The 18,644-nt window shown below is 37.1% G+C and overlaps 1 protein-coding gene and 2 long non-coding RNA genes across 4 annotated transcripts; 2 read left to right on the top strand and 1 right to left on the bottom strand.

Moving 5' to 3' along the window:
- Positions 1-745: 745 nt before the first annotated feature.
- Positions 746-5,075, top strand: LOC147501204 (UDP-glucuronate:xylan alpha-glucuronosyltransferase 1-like). The gene is given in 6 exon segments (XM_086606231.1): positions 746-1,021; positions 1,576-1,675; positions 2,301-2,510; positions 2,766-3,403; positions 3,745-3,788; positions 3,790-5,075. Coding segments are annotated over 5 exon segments (1,947 nt in total). The 5' UTR covers positions 746-1,021; positions 1,576-1,610; the 3' UTR covers positions 4,780-5,075.
- Positions 5,076-6,754: 1,679 nt separating this feature from the next.
- LOC147501203 (uncharacterized) lies at positions 6,755-8,093 on the top strand. Its single transcript, XR_015219786.1, has 2 exons — positions 6,755-7,153; positions 7,444-8,093. It is a non-coding gene; the product is annotated as an uncharacterized LOC147501203 (long non-coding RNA).
- A 4,155-nt stretch (positions 8,094-12,248) lies between these two features.
- LOC147501202 (uncharacterized) lies at positions 12,249-15,770 on the bottom strand. 2 transcript variants are annotated; one of them, XR_015219785.1, is made up of 6 exons: positions 15,543-15,770; positions 15,402-15,468; positions 14,560-14,614; positions 14,341-14,403; positions 13,973-14,085; positions 12,249-12,489 (listed from the first exon to the last, which is right to left on the bottom strand). It is a non-coding gene; the product is annotated as an uncharacterized LOC147501202 (long non-coding RNA). The 2 variants fall into 2 exon arrangements; XR_015219784.1 differs by having other exon boundaries at positions 15,402-15,770.
- Between the last annotated feature and the right edge of the window lie 2,874 nt (positions 15,771-18,644).

Below are 18,644 nucleotides of genomic sequence, written 5' to 3'. Positions count from 1 at the left end.
TTTTGGTGCCATTGGGCCATAGATGCAACTCGATCTCAAGAGGTTGATAAACAAATCCAACCACCCATTTTGTTTATACATCTAAATCACTTTTTTAAACTCAATTACCATCATGTTACGCAAGCATTAATCTCGAGCTAAAAAAATCATTAAACTCCTGATTAAGAAGCTTAATCTTCCTTCTAAACCTCTTTGTTACTGTTTTACCTTTAACTTTTCTTTTTATAGGTCTGGAAGAGACCTTTGACCTATAATAATGCCCAATTGTTAACGTAACCACTTTGTTTAGTAATCCTTTTCATATTAAAATCATTAAAAAGCTTGAACACGAAGGACTGATGGACGTGCTAATCTTTTTGCTGGCTCTCATTGGTCACATGAGTTGCGCATGAGAGGATGAAATTTTCATGATGCTTTAAGATACTTTATTACTCAAAAATCTATTTGGATGTTCAGGTTCAACCACTTGTCCAATCCAAGAAACTTTCAAAAATCACCTACACAGTAGTTAGTGTACCATGATTTTTTCAGAATATTATTTTGAATCGAATTAAAAAAATGTGAGTAAGATTGGACATAATTAGAAAAACATGCTTATTAGCATATGTCACACCGAGATTTGAAAAAAATGTGATTAGATGAATACATACAAGTCACAAGGTGTTAAGATTAAGCATATGTCACACCGAAAAACATTGTCATACATTGTATATTAAGGAAACTATATGAAATTGATTGATGATCACATAATTAGTCAACTTAAGAAGGTTGTTAGGGATTTCTTGCTTACATTGATATTCTTAATTAATTTATGTTCGTTCCAATACTTTGATTGACTTTTAAGTTTTACCTGTCTCTGATATCTGAATTCCTAAAGTATCTCGACCTTGCACTCACCCGACTCTTCCTTAACAGTTTATTAGCTGAGTTTTCCTGTTATCTTTCTGGTGTCCACTTCCAACAGAACATCTCAACTTCATTAAAGCACACCAACTCCCACACACAATCTCATTAATCATAGGTATGCGTACCTGTTGCACACAGTGATCATTTCTTGTTTCTGGTATTTGGCATGTTGAAATTTTCACATTTGCATTAGTCCAATATTCTAGTACGTGTTGTTACGACTCTTTATTGATATGTGCACTTGTCAAGTTAAATGAACTACAAATTGGTTTATGCATTTTTCAAGTTAAGCTTTATGATTGCGTGTTTTCCTTTTCGTTTTCTGTTGTTATAGTTTATGACAGGTTCAGGGTTTTAGCTTTTTCTTCTTCTTTAATTTTTTCTTTGGTTCATATAGTTATTTATTGTTATTTTTAAAACAGAAGAGTTCCTGATGTTGAGCATTTATCTTGCTGTAGTGTTTCTTTTCCTTTTGTCTATTTGAAGTATAGGACTTTAAGTTTAAAATGTTTGAGCATTTATCTCATAGAAGAATGGATCATTGTTTTAGTTCTTTAGATTGTTATATATATACTTATATATATGGTGCTTTCTTTTTATTCCTCCTCTGGCATCGTTTATTTTTCTACTGTTTCATTTCCCTAATTAACTGTTCTGTGTCGGTTGTAGATCAATGTTGCCTATTCTGCTCCAGACGAGTTGAGATGAGAGGAGCTAATGGTACCTCGCCTAGTCCAATCGAGGCTAGGCATAGATTACCTAATTCAATGTGAGTTTTTGCATCACTGGTTTTCTCCTATCCTCTCGTCTTTTACTTTCCGTTTTCTTTATTGTCTTCTAATTAAATAATACCTTGACATGCATGAAGATAAAAATGATGCCTACTTGGTACAAAGTGGATGCCTGGTGCGAAAAATCTTTACTGCACGTCTGCACATGTTAGATTCAGTGTTTTAAGGAAGTCCTAATACATTCACATCTTAATAAATCATAGTTTTATTTTCGCAAAATTAAATCAACTCTGCAACTACTAACAAGTAATATACTCATATTCCTTCGAAGTTTGAATCATCACACTAGGATAGGGCCTATTAGAAAGGATCAAAGACGCAAGCCGACACTTCTTTTTTTCGATAATAGCAAGCAGACACTTCAAAAATATTCAGTTGTATCCAAAAAATCTAGCTCAAATTTTGCTTGGTAGTATTTTGCATTATACCGACATTACCGACAAAGGAGTGAAGGAAATATTCTTGAATGATGCAACATATATGTCTGTAAGCTTACTCTTAAGCATACTTTTTATATTACCTGCAGGTGGCCTTCTTTCGAGTTTTATTCTTATCTCTCAGATATTTTCTTCTACTTATTTCTTCTTTCATGCTTTCATTCAGGGATGAAACAAATAAGAGAAGGTTCCTACGAAGCAAGGATGTTGAAGTTGAGAAGCCATTCCACCTACCTATCCAGGATAAAGGTTCAACTTGCAATAAGTTCCTTTCTCTAAAGGTTGTTCTGGTTATTATTATATTTGGGACTTTCATAACACTGCTCCGCTCTCCTACTGCATATCACAGTGAGCGACTATTACATGCTACATCTAGGTATATATGTTCTATTTCCCACTTACCTTGCTTTGCTACCTTTCTTTTTTGATGCGTGCTGGAAGGTTTTATATGATGATATGGTTTCACAAAGTTTTCTTTATTTTCTTATTCACTGGCTGTATCTATCTAAAATTTACAAAACAATGGATATCTGAATAACATGCTTTCCAATTTTTGGAGAGTTATAGATCTCCTGAGATTTATCAAGCATTAATGTTTAATGGGAGAAATTAACTTGTGTATATGATGCAGGCCAAGTTTTGTAGGCAGATGGATGAGGGAGAGACCCATACTGGACCCACGTTATGTATCACATTTAGATATAAATTGGGACCAAATCTTGAGAACTATTGGGAAAATGACTGAAACACATAGTTGTCGAGGAATAGGGTTATTGAACTTCAATGAGAGTGAGACCAATCTTTGGAAGAGGCGAATGCCAGATGCTATCCATGTCTCTGTCCACTTGGATTATGTCAGGGACAATGTCACTTGGGAGTCTTTGTACCCTGAGTGGATAGATGAGGAACAAGAGTCTGAGGTTCCTTTTTGTCCATCTCTGCCTGAGCCTAGCATCCCTGGAAACCCAAAACTTCATCTAATTGCTGTGAAGTTACCATGTCAAAGGTTAGCAAATTGGTCGAGAGATATATCTCGCTTGCACTTGCAACTTGCAGCAGCAAGGATTAGTGCTTCAAGAAAAAGATACCAAACGATGCACGTTCTATTTGTGAGTGAATGTTTTCCAATTCCAAACCTCTTCCATTGCAAGGATCTTGTAATACATGAAGGGAATGTATGGCTATACAAGCCCAAATTAAATATTTTGAGGGAAAAGCTTCGGCTCCCTGTTGGATCATGTGAACTTGCAGTACCATTCAAGGCCAAAGGTCTGTCGCTAACCTCACACTCATTTCCAATTCTCTATTTGTTCTTTATAATTGCTATAATGGAACCATTCCAAGAACTTTACAGGGTTCAGAAACCTTCAAGAAGTATATGCGTACTTGAAAAAAAGTTCTTGCATGGTGTGTTTAGTTAAGCTCATGAGTTTATTTCATTATTTTCAATAGATGTTGGTGATCCCAGTGGCCAAATCCTTTTGATATGTACTACATTATCAAAAAAGAAACTATGGAAATTTTCCTGTGTCAATATCAGACGTTGAATTTCTTCATAGACAACTCACTTATGATACTTAAATTTGTCATTTGATCGTGTCTGGAAACAGATCGAGCTTATTCTTCTGGAACAGTGCACCGAAGCATACACGCAAACTATCTTGCATTCCGCCCATGTATATGTATGTGGTGCAATTGCTGCAGCCCAGAGTATCCGCATGGTTGGCTCCACGAGGGACCTTGTGATACTTATTGATGAGACAATCAGTGCATATCACAGGGCAGGTCTTGAGGCAGCTGGATGGAAAATCCGGATCATCAAGAGGATCAGGAATCCGAAAGCTGAACCAGAAGCGTACAACGAATGGAATTACAGCAAGTTCCGTCTCTGGCAGCTAACAGACTATGACAAGATCATATTCATCGATGCGGACTTACTCATTCTCAGAAACATTGATTTCTTGTTTGCAATGCCAGAAATATCTGCAACTGGAAATAATGCAACCCTTTTCAATTCTGGTGTCATGGTGATTGAACCATCTAACTGTACATTCCAGCTGCTGATGGAACATATAAATGAGATTGAGTCCTACAATGGAGGAGACCAAGGTTATCTGAATGAAATCTTTACATGGTGGCATCGCATACCAAAGCACATGAACTTCCTGAAGCACTTCTGGATAGGAGATGAAGAGGAAAAGAAAGCTATGAAAACTCGTCTCTTTGGCTCTGAGCCTCCGGTTCTTTATGTCCTACATTATCTTGGTTTGAAGCCGTGGCTATGCTTCCGAGATTATGACTGCAATTGGAACGTGGATATTCTAAGAGAGTTTGCTAGTGATGTTGCACACAAGCGATGGTGGAAGGTACACGATGCAATGCCAGAGCACTTGCAGAAGTTCTGCCTGATAAGAACCAAGCAGAAAGCTGGATTGGAGTGGAATCGAAGACAAGCAGAGAAGGCAAATTATACGGATGGGCATTGGAGGATAACGATAAAGGATAAACGTCTAAAGACATGTTCTGAAGAACTCTGCAATTGGAAGAGCATGTTATCTCATTGGGGTGAGACAAACTGGACAGACGATGATACATTCGTACCAACTAATCCTGTTATCGCTAGTAAACCCCTCTCAAACTTGTAACTCTAAATTTTGTTTCTGCATATATAATCCCAAGTGCCCCTTCATGGATAAAAACCAAGTTTACCATGTGGCCTAGAGTACCCATGGTATCAGATTATGCTACCAGGGCTGTTTCATTAATTGACCATGTAGGGAAATAGGGGAATTAGGGAAAATGCCGATACTCATACATACAAAAGGCAACATCTCCTAATAGCGTTTCATCTGTAGTTTTTTTGTAAATCATTATTTTGTAATGAACCCAGTCCTTATTGATGGTTGAACTTAATCGGCACAGCTTGATTTGGTTTGCTTCAGTTTTAGTCTTGTAGGGAGAGTGTCGTAGGTTGCATCTAAGCCTCAACTTTTTCTAGCTTTCAGTGACTCAGACTCGTACATATTCAACCTGATCACCTGGAACTTGGTTTGATGTGCCTTGGCAACTTATTCCTTCATGATCGGACCAACACGCATGAAAGATGATGGAATGTTCCTATCTATTGACTTGATGTCTAGACTCTAGTCCTCTTATGTCTCCATAGACCATGATAGAGTAGATCCAGTTGACTGTGCTTTATTGCTGTTTTAATTAGGTTCGCCAAATCAACTTGGTGAGTAAAAAACTAACAGCCAGGCGGACAAATAAATTCTAAAAATAATAATACAGGGACAAAATATTATATTGTCTAAATGCAAGTTAAAATGATGGAAAATCAGAGTTTCCTGCTCAGCTGGCATTATACTGGTTTTGGTGAACGAAGCTGTGCCCAACTATCATTTCCACGACCCGCCAAATGCAGCACATATATGAAGCTCCGGCATGTATGAGTTGATCTATCCTAAAATGTATGTGATGGTTACTAGTTGCAAGTTCAGACCACTTCCATCTACCCTTTGGTCCGTGTTTCCAATCGTGCAATTAGGCATCTTCAGTCACATTGCACACACACACATGAATCTTATCAGATCACATGCATGTATTGCCAAAGCTAGCATGTTAACAATTTAAATATCTTCTCTAGAAATAGCAAATAATATGAATAATTATGAAACAAGAGTAAACCAATCCGATTCCTGAATGAGGATATATATCTTTAATGACTTAGTACGTACTGACACTCAATTAATCTTTTGTACAATGAATTAATGAAATGGCTATAGATGTTCAACAATAATGACAAACGAAGGCAACGATATACCAAATAACATGATGGGATGATCCAATTTTAGACCTCTATCAGGGAATATTTGACTAACTCAAATGTAGTTTGACAAAAACGCAACAGGTTGTTTCCTGCAGAGCTATATGATTTATTTTGATCACACGTATTTGAGCCACTCCATTCGCTTGGAGTCAGTCTTAGATGGGCACTAAAAACCCACTATTTTTTCAAGTTGAGGTTCCTACGAATTTGAAATTTAAAACGTGTATGCATTATTTTATGGTCTAATTTTATGGTCTAATTAAGTTTCTCTGATAGGATGCACTCAAATATAAAATTTTTTTTTCAAGGGAAGGTCGTAATAAACCATTTATTACGTACAAATCCAAAACGTACGGTAATTGACATTCTCATATGAGCAGAAATATTCCTTGGGTTTGCTGATCATAAATTCATACTGAATATACTTCTTTGTTTTTCTATTTACATACTTTGTTGACTTTAACATAATATTCAGTTGAGAATATGGTCTGAAAATATGAAATTAACTTAAGGAGAAAAAAAATAAAAACAAACAAACAAAACTTACAGCCTATATATCCAAAATGGGATGCACAAACCAAGCTGGTAGCTAGTGATGATGACACTCACTATTTCACTAATACTAATGACTAATAATTATATATGATGATATAATGATGATATGACGATAGCTATATATCACAAGAAATGGTTTATGGTTTAAGGCCTATATAAGGTCGCATCCTTCTATCAGGATTTTATATTCATCTGCATTTGTTAATCATCAACTATCCGCTGCAATGGCAACCAAAGCTTCTATTTTTATTGTGTTACTAGTCGTGTCTTCAATGTTTGTTACTTCCATTGCTAAGCCAAAGAAGCCACCACGGCAACCACCCACACCTCCATCATCCTCTCCCCCTCAAGTGCCATCACCCCCACCACCTCAAGTTGCCTTACCACCACCCCCTCAACTTAGATCACCACCACCCCCTCCTCAACTTAGACCACCACCGCCACCCCCTCGTGCTTCAACTAGACCGATATTCTCGATCTACAAACTGGCTTTGGAATGGCCAGTGTCCGTTGTTCTGACAGAAAACAAACTTGTGACTGATGTCACAAAGCTGCCTCTAAAATTTACCATACATGGCCTTTGGCCAAAACCAGAAGTTAAAAATGTTAATGCAGAAGAATTCGATGTAACTAAGGTAACTCGTGTTTTTTTCTGCATGATATCCTAACCGTTTAAAACAGGAAAGAGTAGCTAGATCAAACGCTAGATTGAAAGACACGTGGGAGTATGGGGACAACGATTACCATTGACTAATTTCCTTTAGTTGACTTTTGCAATAATAACATTCTTTTTCCCCACGATTAAATTTATCTAACAGGACAAGTTCAGTTCTCTCCTCTTGTCCTTAACTTTTTTAATGATCTATATATCAACTATCAAGTAATGCTTGCTTTCTCATCATCTGCTTTGATTTTCTCTTCGCAGCTCGCAAGCATAAAAGACAAATTGGTGGAGAATTGGATTAATGTAGAAAATAGTAATTCTGGAACATGGGAACGTAGGCATGAAGAGTTTTGGAGGAGGGAATGGAATAAGCATGGGAAACTTTCACGCCTTGGACAATTAGAGTACTTTACCCTGGCTCTGGATCTACATCAGGCTGTGCAAAATTTCTACACCCTCAAAGACCTAAAGGGTAATTATCCACCTGGACTGATAGACGTCGCTGCGTTCAAAAACGAGTTTGCTTCATTTGGAATGCCCCACAAGAGTGTGACCAGAGTCTTGGTCAGAATCCGTTTAACGTACTGAAAGAACTTCAATTTATAGTCTCTTCTGGGTCACGAATTTTCCTAAACAATACCGACCCTGATAAAAATTGCAAAATAGGTGAAACTTGGTTGCCGGGAAACAAAAAAAGGTTGCCGAGAAACATGCCGTGAATCGTAGCTGTTATACCACACGTTATTAATTGCGTTTGGTTAAGTATTACTACTAGTGTACTGTACTTCTTACAGATGCTTGTTACTTGGTTATGATGCATGTAACAATGTTTTCTGATATATCTCTAAATAAAATCCATGTTGTGAGGTGTTTTAATTATATATATATATATTGTTTTCTTTCTTTTCCAATGAAGATAGACGCCGCATCAGTGATTCATGGTTGCCACCGCCCCTCGGGGCAAACTTTAGTCACATGAATGGTTTTGAGTCTTTGATTAGGCATATATTTTGAGAATGGCAAGGTTTAACAACCTTCATAAAAATATGAACAATTTGTAAAACAACATCGGATGTAAACCTATTGTGACACAACATTATCAGCATATCCTTAAAGTTGATATATCGTCAGTTCGTTACTGAGAGAGAGAACTATCTAGGGCCACATATATCCTTTTCTCAAGATTAAAATTTAAAGGAACCAAGTTTACAGTTTCATCCGTAATGAAATTAATGCTTCAGGCTAGCAGCTAAGCAGCATATATGGATATATGGAAATGTACGTAGAATTATTCATTCTTAATTAAGTGGGGAGATCATATCAACAAGTCTAAAAGAATTGATACTCAGAATGGCTAGCTATGTTTTCTTGCCTGTGGTCCTACAATGTCTCTAGTCCTCTGCCAAAAGAATGCTACATCTTAAATCTGTATAATGTTCAACTAGGATTTACAGATATGGCTTTGTTCTTGCAGTTCCTAGTGTTAAATGTCATAGCAGCACTGGAAGGAAAATAAAATGGTTAGACATCCAATAGGCTAACTATGAACAAAATCCAACAGGACATATATACTACCAAATAGCGACTCCTGAAAGCACGATATATATGATTGATGTAATGCTATGATGATATCTTTGTCGATATTTGACACTGATGCCATCATACATGGTTTACCGCATAATATCCTAGCTGTCAATACCCTCCACTCTCAACCACTCGTGGCAGATCACGTGTCCAGACTACAAGCAGGTTGTGCATACGACCTAAGGTCAGGTCGTCCAAACAACTTAGGAAACATAACCGATGCAAGCTAGTGATCAACAACATCATTAATGAGAGATCATTACTTCGTAACGGAAGGAGTAAAAACAATCATCAAGACAGCGCAAAAGGGAGATCTACGCCTATAAAAAGAGACGTCTTCTCCATTCTCAGGAGAGACCAATTCTCCCATCTTCTCGAACATCTATCTCCATCTCTTATTCGATCAACCAATCAAAAGCTTGAACTACGTCCGACTTGATTTGAGTTCACTAAAGAACTCGATACGTAGATAGCTCGACATAACCGAGTTCAGTCGAACAAATACTACCTCTACATTGGCGCCGTCTGTGGGGAGAACTTCTTGAGAAAACTACACTTTTCACTTGTTCTTCTCAAGCCCATGAAACATAGACAAAAGCCACGGTTGCATTTCACTTGAGCATCAATCACGGTGGAACTCGGTTAGGATCCAACAAGTACGTCATTGAAGTTTCCATGACGCTGGTGTGGATTATCAATGGCAGCAAGCGAAAAGTCAGTGTTCTAAGAGATAAGTCTATATTCATGCAGCTATCCTTCATTTATACTAATCTTTAATATTTGGATCAGTTTGGATAATCTGTGCACACTTCTATTGTAGGGGGAATTTCCCGTCACTGAATAGATGACACGTGTATGGGAAATAACCTAAGACTATAGATGTCCAGAATGAGACGAGGACCATTGGATCAGTTCTGTGAATAAGTGATCTCGTGCTTAGCATGAGTATTTAGTTGACATGTGCCAAGCACATGATTGACCGCCTTCAAACATAACAGTTACCCCAGTCGTTAGGAACTGATATAGACAGTTCCTGAACAGAAGGAAACTGAAGATGGCGATATTTGATGATAAGGAAGGAATCGTGATGACATATCTTAGGAGTTACCTTTTAGATATAATATTTCCATACACGATGGGACATTATGATAGATCAACAAGGAAACTTACCTCTCATAAGATATGGTCTAGATTTAGACTTCCATAAAAAGAGGAATCCTAACAGGAAGGCAGAGTCCAAAGATGGAAGAGAACTCACAAGCCGTGAGGACAACCCTAGCTCTAGGACTCTCGTAGCCCTTCCTATATAAACCATAGGGATTCGCTCTTAGGAACAACGCAAAATAGGGTTTGATTCTCTTTAAGAACAAAGGAGATACGTAGGCAGCCGTTAGACGGTTCAACTTTGAACTCACCATCATCTTATCCCTTCTCTATTCAGTAGAGGCTTCACAAGGCACAGAGGAAGATCTCAGGGGATACTCGGAATTTCCCCTACATCTTTTGGCGTCGTCTGTGGGAAAGCAGGTAAATGTTCATTTTAAACGATTGATTTAGTCTAAAAACTCTTACTGTTGTGATGGCAAGAGCAAATCAAACAAAGGGAGGCGCTACCACGCGCAGCGTCGCCATCAGAGAAGAAGAACATAAGATGCCTGAGGAGGTGAGAATGTCAGTCACCAAGATGCGAATGATCCCCCCCCCAAGGAGCTGTGACCAGCCCCGATGGACCAATTGTTCCCAGAGCAGGTCCCATAAATAACGCTCAGCTCAGGAGGAACGTCAAAATGGTGAGAATATTATCCTCACCAACCCAGAGTCTGTTCAGGTGAGTCAGGCTCTAGAACAACAAAGAAGCAACCATAAGCAAGAATTACAACTGTTAAGGCACTTATATCAGTCTGACACAGGGAATGGGCCACTCATCGATCTCGATGATGACAACCTTCCGGAAGGTGGTCGTGCTAGGAACCCAAGGCGTGGGGATCCAGTACGGCGCGAGCCATCTGAGTCAGAATACAGCAACTCATATGAGGACTCAGGAATAGCCTCAGAAACGGAGTCCACTGACCAGGATCGTGATGTCGATCCTCGACACCGTAAAAGAACTTAGAACAAGAAACTTTATACCAAAGAAAGTGCATGGGAAATTGAGAAGAATGACCAGATCCATCAGATGCATTGGATGACAAGCAAGGGGAGAAAAATGCAAGACTCCCTTGTTCAATCCGCCATAATGGGGGCAGGTAGATCACCTTTTGCATCACGGGTGATGAGGAAGCCATATCCCCGTGGTTATTGACAACCGAAGTTCAATGTCTTTAGTGGCAAGTCAGATCCTGTAGATCACATATTTAGGTATCGTGCCACTATAGGACAATATGAGAGATATGACCATGTCATGTGTCAGGAGTTCAAAGCCCCCCTGTCTAAATCTACGCTCCAGTGGTACCACAGATTACCTGAGCGTCAAATCAGGTCCTCAGAAGAACTATTTAAGACCTTCATAGGCAGGTACTCATGCAACAAGCATCAGCCAAAACGGATCGATGCATTGTTCAACATCAAGAAAAATGATGGAGAGGCATTGAGATCCTACATGCAACGGTTCATGGAAATCTCAATCCAAATAGAGTCGTGTGATGAACAGACTGCTATAATAGCTTTCAAACAAGGGTTAGATTAAAACAACACCTTATTCGGATCTCTCTCCAGGAAACCGTCCCGCGATTTAGAAGAACTCCTTGACAGGGTTGAAACTCATGCGGGGTGGGAAGAGGATGTCCTGAATAGACGTTAGGAAGCGAAGAAGACTAGTCGAACAGTTCCTGGGGTTCCTCGAGAAGGGAATGGAAATTTTTCCCCTCAAAAATCTAAGAGAGACTGTAATCGTGGTCGCCAAAGGGCCGAATCCCTATCAAAGGGACAAATGCCCAGAGGGCAATACCAAAATATAGCCAGTAGTGCAGATGAAAAACCACAGAAGAAGCCACGTGTGGAGGGAGCTGAAGAAGATATAAGGATTAGAGTACGTGGCGGTGGACATATGTCACAGATCTATGCTATACGTCAGAGTATAGCAAAGGCATTGGTTGCTTTTTATCAGAAGTATGTTGATGAACAATAGAAGAAAGAGATTAAGGACATTTTGGTTAGGTATGATAGGATTTTACTTATACACCAGAATTTGTGATTTGCGACGGTCAAAGTCTGTCGTTTTTTCTGATTTGCGACTGTTTTTAGTGTCCCAACTTCCATCGTTAATCGCTCTGTCGTTAATATTTGTGACGGGTAAAGACCGTTGTAATTGGAATTAGAAAGCGACCAACATGTCCATCGCAAGGTCGTCGTAAGAAGAAGGACAGACAAAACCATCGTTTTTCAGAGAAAATATTTTTAAAAAAAATGCGCAGGCCAAATGACCTACGAATGCTACTGTAGCTAATTTCTGTAGCTAATTCAAAGGAGATCCCCCACCCTTACTTCACAATACTTCACATACAGTCTAGGCAATTGTCGCATACCAAATTTAAAAAGCATATTATAACTCCATAGTATAAATAGCATTACTCATTAAGTGGCTCATTCAATCAACAAATTAAATAAATAAATTAAAAAAAAAATCAAAGAGCTGCTAACTAAGCTTCATAACAAACTATAGTCTTTAGCTTTCCATCACTTGCACCATATTCTCAATAAGCCCTTCTGTAGCATATAAGGAACCTGCAATGAAAAAAGTTCTTTTAACAAGATATAATTTGATTCTAGGATCTAAAGATACGATATATTTAATAAACAAAAATTGTTATCGAAGGGCACCATACATGAGTTCATCACATTTGAAGCCATGAAAAGCTAGAGTATAATTATCCTTAAGACAATTCTAAGCATGAAGTAAAACAGTCTTCTTCCGCTCAATACCACACACATAGCTGTGTACACCTTAACATGCATCATAACCTTATAAAAAAAAAAAAAAAAACTAGCTCCTTAATAAATCTAAACATGGTAAAAATGTATAATATACCGAGATACGAAAAGATGACTTTGATCGGTTAGAACAATTAGTCCATTTACACCGAGTGGTTGTGTAGGTACATGGCTGAAAATACATGACTTATTAGATTGTTTGGTGTGTAAGTCAACCAAGTATTGGAAAACCATATATAAAGAATTAATGTGTTATCATTTTCCAGATTAATGAAGAATATGACATGCTACTTTAGTAACCCAATATGTATAAATTATGAGGAGAAGATCATCAAGGTAATTCTATAAAAATTAAGGACCTATCATATATCTTCCTAGATATAGTGTAAACTGAACTATAATTGAATGCCAAATTAAATGAATAACTTTTTGTTTGTCTTCCATATTAATTTCCCTAATTATTGTTTACTCATAATCTAGATAACGGTTTTTAAACATCAAGATAGTAACGTTCAAACAAGTCTCATTTCACAAAAAACTAAAATCAAACAGTCATATTATAATGTCCGATAACCAATTCCTTACCCAAATTGGTATTTCATACTAGCACATCAATCTATGTCATAATGTAAATTAATGGAAGCAATTGTATATAGTTTACAAAACCGTTTATGAGCCTAGGGATAAGACCTTAACATTCTTTTGGGGAGTTCAAGTCACAAATTGTGTAAAGGTACCTTGACATCGATTCATCAAATGGTAATACTTCAAGACAGCGTGGCAAGTGGGTAGTGTCCCCCCCAACTAGCTTGGCCATAGCCCACAGGCACAATTCATGAAGGCTTAACAGTAAAGGAAGTCATTCAAAACATAAACAAAACTACCATCTTTGGGATAAATATACCAATGATATTCATTACCTTCAATGACTAACTAAAAAGAAACCTTCACTTGTAGTTTGCAAGTAAGAGATGTCTAAAAAGATAACTAAAAGCAAAACAAACAGCACTCAAAAGTCGTTAACAGCTGGAAATCTAGAATAATACACAAACTAAAATTTCTACGCTGGTAGTGTGATCAATAAAACAGTTTCTCATCCATATGTACTTCTCTATATGCATCTCTAACGCCAAGAACAAATGACTAGCATCACTATTAACCATTTCCTGCAAGTAAACCCCAGCCCAATGCACCAACAATCACTATTAACCTTTTTCTTTATATCTAATCACATTTAGTTTCTCTATTATAGTGAATCAATGGTCAAAGATTTTACCTTAGGATCTCTCCTCCAAGCTTGGTAGGCCATACTGCCATAGCCGGTGTAGAACGATCCATCATATGTATCCATGTCGGACCTCCATCTTTCACCTCCACAAGTTGGCATAACTATAATCAAATCAATAATGATTTCACTTCAATTTACGCTAGACACCACTTAGTAGTATAAACTATTAAACATTTCTACCGAATTCAATAACAACCAAAGTGAAACTGAGATATGAGAGTAAGTCAACTACCTTCGATGAATTCAAGCTTGGTTTAGAGCTAGAACTCAATGAAAATGGCGAAATTGAACCAAACGACAACGAAGAATCTTTTGAAACTGAAAAAACCTAGTTTATCTCTTAAGTAGAAACATACCTATTATAGGCCTCCAAACCCATCCAATAACAATCCCAATTAATAATGCAATCCACAAAGGACCTCGCATATGATACCAACAGCCTCAATACTTTTCAAATTGTTTGGTTTTCATCAAATTCAACCAACGTTGATACCAAAACCATTATAAACCATACAATCAATACAAAAATAATAAAACTAATACCTCTAGACAAGAAAAATCACATAAACACTTACCAACCTAGAGTCCAATAGCCTTATGTCAAGTCATCTCATCTCATCCCATATCATTCTCATTATACAATATTGTTTTGAGTTGCATATAAAGGTAATCAACATAATCGACGGGAACGAAGATAATCACTAGACTGTCACAACAACTTTGATACTTGCTTCAAACAAAGCAAACCAAACTTAAGAATGTCGTGAACTGACTTCTCGATCCATATACCTAACCATAACACTCGGAATTCCAACCATGCACGCTAATATTCAAAACTTACCAAGACTTGCTAGCATTCCAATAAGTTTTTGCAACTCTAGAAAATATTCCATTATACAGCACTATATGTATATTTTTTAATAACATATGAGAAGGTATGTAGAGACAGTGTGTGACCTGTTTCCATTCTCTTTATATTAACCATCAAATTATTAATTAACAAAAATTATATTACTATTTGACTACTTACTTAATTGTCAACATGCCTATTAGCAACAATGCAGAAATTCTGCCTGGCAGATGAATCTTTCAAGGTTTGGAGTATAAGAAATTAAGAGGGTGATGAGTGATTGCTTTAAGGATCTAAAAATCTTAGCCGGTAGGCATATTTATGTCAAAACCCGTTATGTATACTTAACCAGTTTACTGCAAAACAGCCTAAAAACCCCAAAACCACTATACTTGAACAACTTTCTTTTCTCCATATATAAACTAAACCTAAGAGCCAATTTCTTAGTAACTAGTATATTCCCTTCGAACTAAAACCCCAAAACCACTAATTTTCTTAACATTTCTATCTCAAATTTAGAAATAGCTAATGAAAACAGAAAGATAGTAATTACTCAATACCGTCTACCTTAAAAAGGGATTCTGAGCCAAGTTCGTGGAGCTCTCTTGTACGGCAAAGCCGAAGAAGAGTTACCCTATTGTAAACACAAAAACAAAATAACAAAGAAATGAGGAAATAAGCAAAATTGAAAAAAGAGATTAAAGTTACCTTTGAGAGTGCATTCACAGCACCATATCTCCTTTGAATTTGATTGCACCAACACAAAACAAAAAAGAAACGATCTTTTGAGAATTTTGAGAAGAGGATTTGGTGAGAAGAAGATGGGATGAGTTAGGGTTTAGATTTTGAGTCAAGTGTTTGGTGAGAAAAATTTTGGGGTTTTGAAATGGTTCTTCTTCCATTCGGAATCGATCCCCATGGCTCACAAAATCAAGCGATTATATCATATTATATCATATTATATCCAATTATAATTGGGCCCAAAAGCTAAATAACCCAAATATATATCATGTCTTCATTACCAAGGAAGAAACCATCAGGCACAAACTCTAGCTTTCTGTTATAATATTTCTTTTACTATACCTCTCTGTTGATTAATTTTTGACAAGTGCATGTATTTGCAAAGACTTGTCCCAAGCTCTGAATTTATTTGATGTTCAGAAAACAATTTGTCGGATGCTGATCTTCGAATGAAGATTTATTTTCTCAGAGCAAATATAACAAAGGTACCTTTGACTAATTTAGCATGAAGTCCTAAATATTTTTCGTGCTATATACCATGTCTATTTTCTAGTCGCTTTGTTTTTTTTTTTTTTCTTTTCTCGTAGTTTAGATTTTCATAGCTCGTCAGTGATGATACAGAATCTACGATTCATCCTTTAGTGGCTGTGTTCATTATTTATGGTGGTTGTTCACTTACAAATTTGGTTTTATGGCGTAGTTGAGGAAATGAGCTGAAGCTGAAGAAGTTTTGCGGACATGAACCGCAGAGGGCAGGGCAGTGGCTTACAACTTAACATGTTCACATCTAATCAACTGGTAATGTATTGCTACTAGTATTCATTTCCAAAGGTTCAAATCAATTTTCTCGAGATACCTTACTCTTGGAACAAAAAGGAGATGCAACCTTGTTCATGATGCCCTTTGGTTGGACACTTCAGAGCTTCTAACATTCTTTTCAGTTTGATTGACAGACTAAAGCAATTTAATGCATTCCCAAACCAAAGACTCCAGCACAATTTTTGACAAAATTGGATTCCTTGATCTTCATGTAGTAGTAGTTGGACAAATTTATTTTTAATGCCTAATCTATATTGAACTAATCTATATTTGACAAAATTGGATTCCTTGATCTTCATGTACTAACACTTACTAAATTAATCTATATTTCTCACCCTAATTTTTGTTCTATTTAACATTGTGGTTTTATTGTTTGTGATTAACCCTTCATGTCTCTTGTGTAGTTATGGGACCTGGTCATCCTTGACGTCCATATGCTAGTGAGCAGCCTCAATCCAATCAAGGGTGGTTCTTGTATGGGTGATAAACTCATTCTTTTAATTTGTTTTACTTTTTTTATTACGTACAAATACCTTAATTACCTTCCTTCCGACTATTTTTGTGTGTTATAAATAGCTTCTGCAGCCAATCGCAAAAGGATTAGAGGAAGGGCAAAAAATAAATATCTTACAAAACACTGCACATAAAGCGGGGTGGCGGGAAACCAAGAAAAGAGATTTTTCCTCGGGAAACGAGGCTTATAGGCGATTGGAGCCAAGAATGGATTAATGAGCTTGACATCATTTCTAAGTATTACATTCCCCCTTTTGCCCATAAGTGGAAGGATGTGGATGGTGATGCAAGAACACTTCTTCATGAAAAAAGTTTTGGTAAATGAGTAAGGCAACTTTAGGACTACTCACATATCTTGGACTATTTAAACTTAAACCTTTTCGGCTGGAAACACCCGAAGCACCCAGTTATAACTATTCACCATCTCCATTACCCAAACCATAATACAACACCATTACTCAAATATTACATATTCTTCTACACCATTACCAGATCTGAAATGGATCTCAATATCCCAAAACTGGGCATTACATTCACAATGCAAAAATGGGTCGGGTTTGAGGGAATGGGTTTGGGGTAAGGGGTGATAATTTGGCCTTTAGGCCCTCAACCCGCCCTGACCCGGCCTTCAAAATTGCATATTCAATCCCTCAAAAGTTGGCACCCCTCACAAATTTGAGGGCCAGCCCAACCCTCATGTCTATAAGGGGAGGGCTAGGGCCTAGGTTTTGAAGTATGAGCTCGGCCCTCATTAAGCCCTCACCATCCCTCGTACGTTTTCTTGTTATTTTACATTACATTTATATATTATACTTTAATTATCTAAGTTGTATAAAAAAAAAAATCACTAAATTAATTTTCAATAGAGGATATATTATAACATAATATATATGTTTTATGTAATTGATTGAATGATAGGTATATAAGTCATACATAAAAGCAAATCCAACCTAACAACATAGTTAAGTATGAAAAATATAGATGTTTTAAGAGTATCATCTTTTCCACCATCTCTATCTCTTTTTTTCTAAAAGCATACGAATTAGTTTTGTATATACTTAGTTAAAATTGATATATATATAATCAAAGTATGATAAAAAATATATAAAAAATCACCAAAAAAATTAAGTAAACTAGTAATGTATAATTTGACCCGGCCCTCATTTGGCCCTAAAAAACGAGGGTCAAGAGGTGGGTTAAGGGATTGAGTTTTCATGTCATAACCGTACTAGATCTGACCCTTAATACAAAATAGGAGTGGGCTGACCCGGCCCTCAATCATGAGGGCTTTTATGGTTTGAGGGTCTGGCTTGCCCGGCCCGACCCTTTTAACACCCCTAGTTTGGAGAGAGAGAGAGTGTGTGGTAGTTTATTAGTTGAGAGAGAGAAAAAGAAGGAACGAGAAAATAGAAGAGACAAAAAAGAGTTTAGTGAGTTAGAGGGACCAAGTAATGGCAAGTTTGGAGTGTAGAAGTATAACAACTTTTGTCATAAACTTAAGGGCTTTTTTAACTTAACCCCCCCAAAAGTATACCCCCTTTTGAGATAACCCCCATTTTGAAAATCATTACTGATTGCCCTCCACTCTGTCAATATTTTGTGCAACAGACGGGGGTATTTTGTATATTGATAATTTTGCCCCTATATCAAATTTGTTAAAACCCCCCATTTTTAACATATGTTTTGTCTTTGTAAAAACCCACTCTATACTTGTCACACCCCGAATTTCGACAGAAT

The sequence above is a fragment of the Coptis chinensis genome, chromosome 4 (genome assembly GCF_015680905.1).
Source record: "Coptis chinensis isolate HL-2020 chromosome 4, ASM1568090v1, whole genome shotgun sequence".
NCBI classification, from domain to species: domain Eukaryota; kingdom Viridiplantae; phylum Streptophyta; class Magnoliopsida; order Ranunculales; family Ranunculaceae; genus Coptis; species Coptis chinensis.
This window is presented reverse-complemented; position numbering and strand designations above follow the sequence as displayed.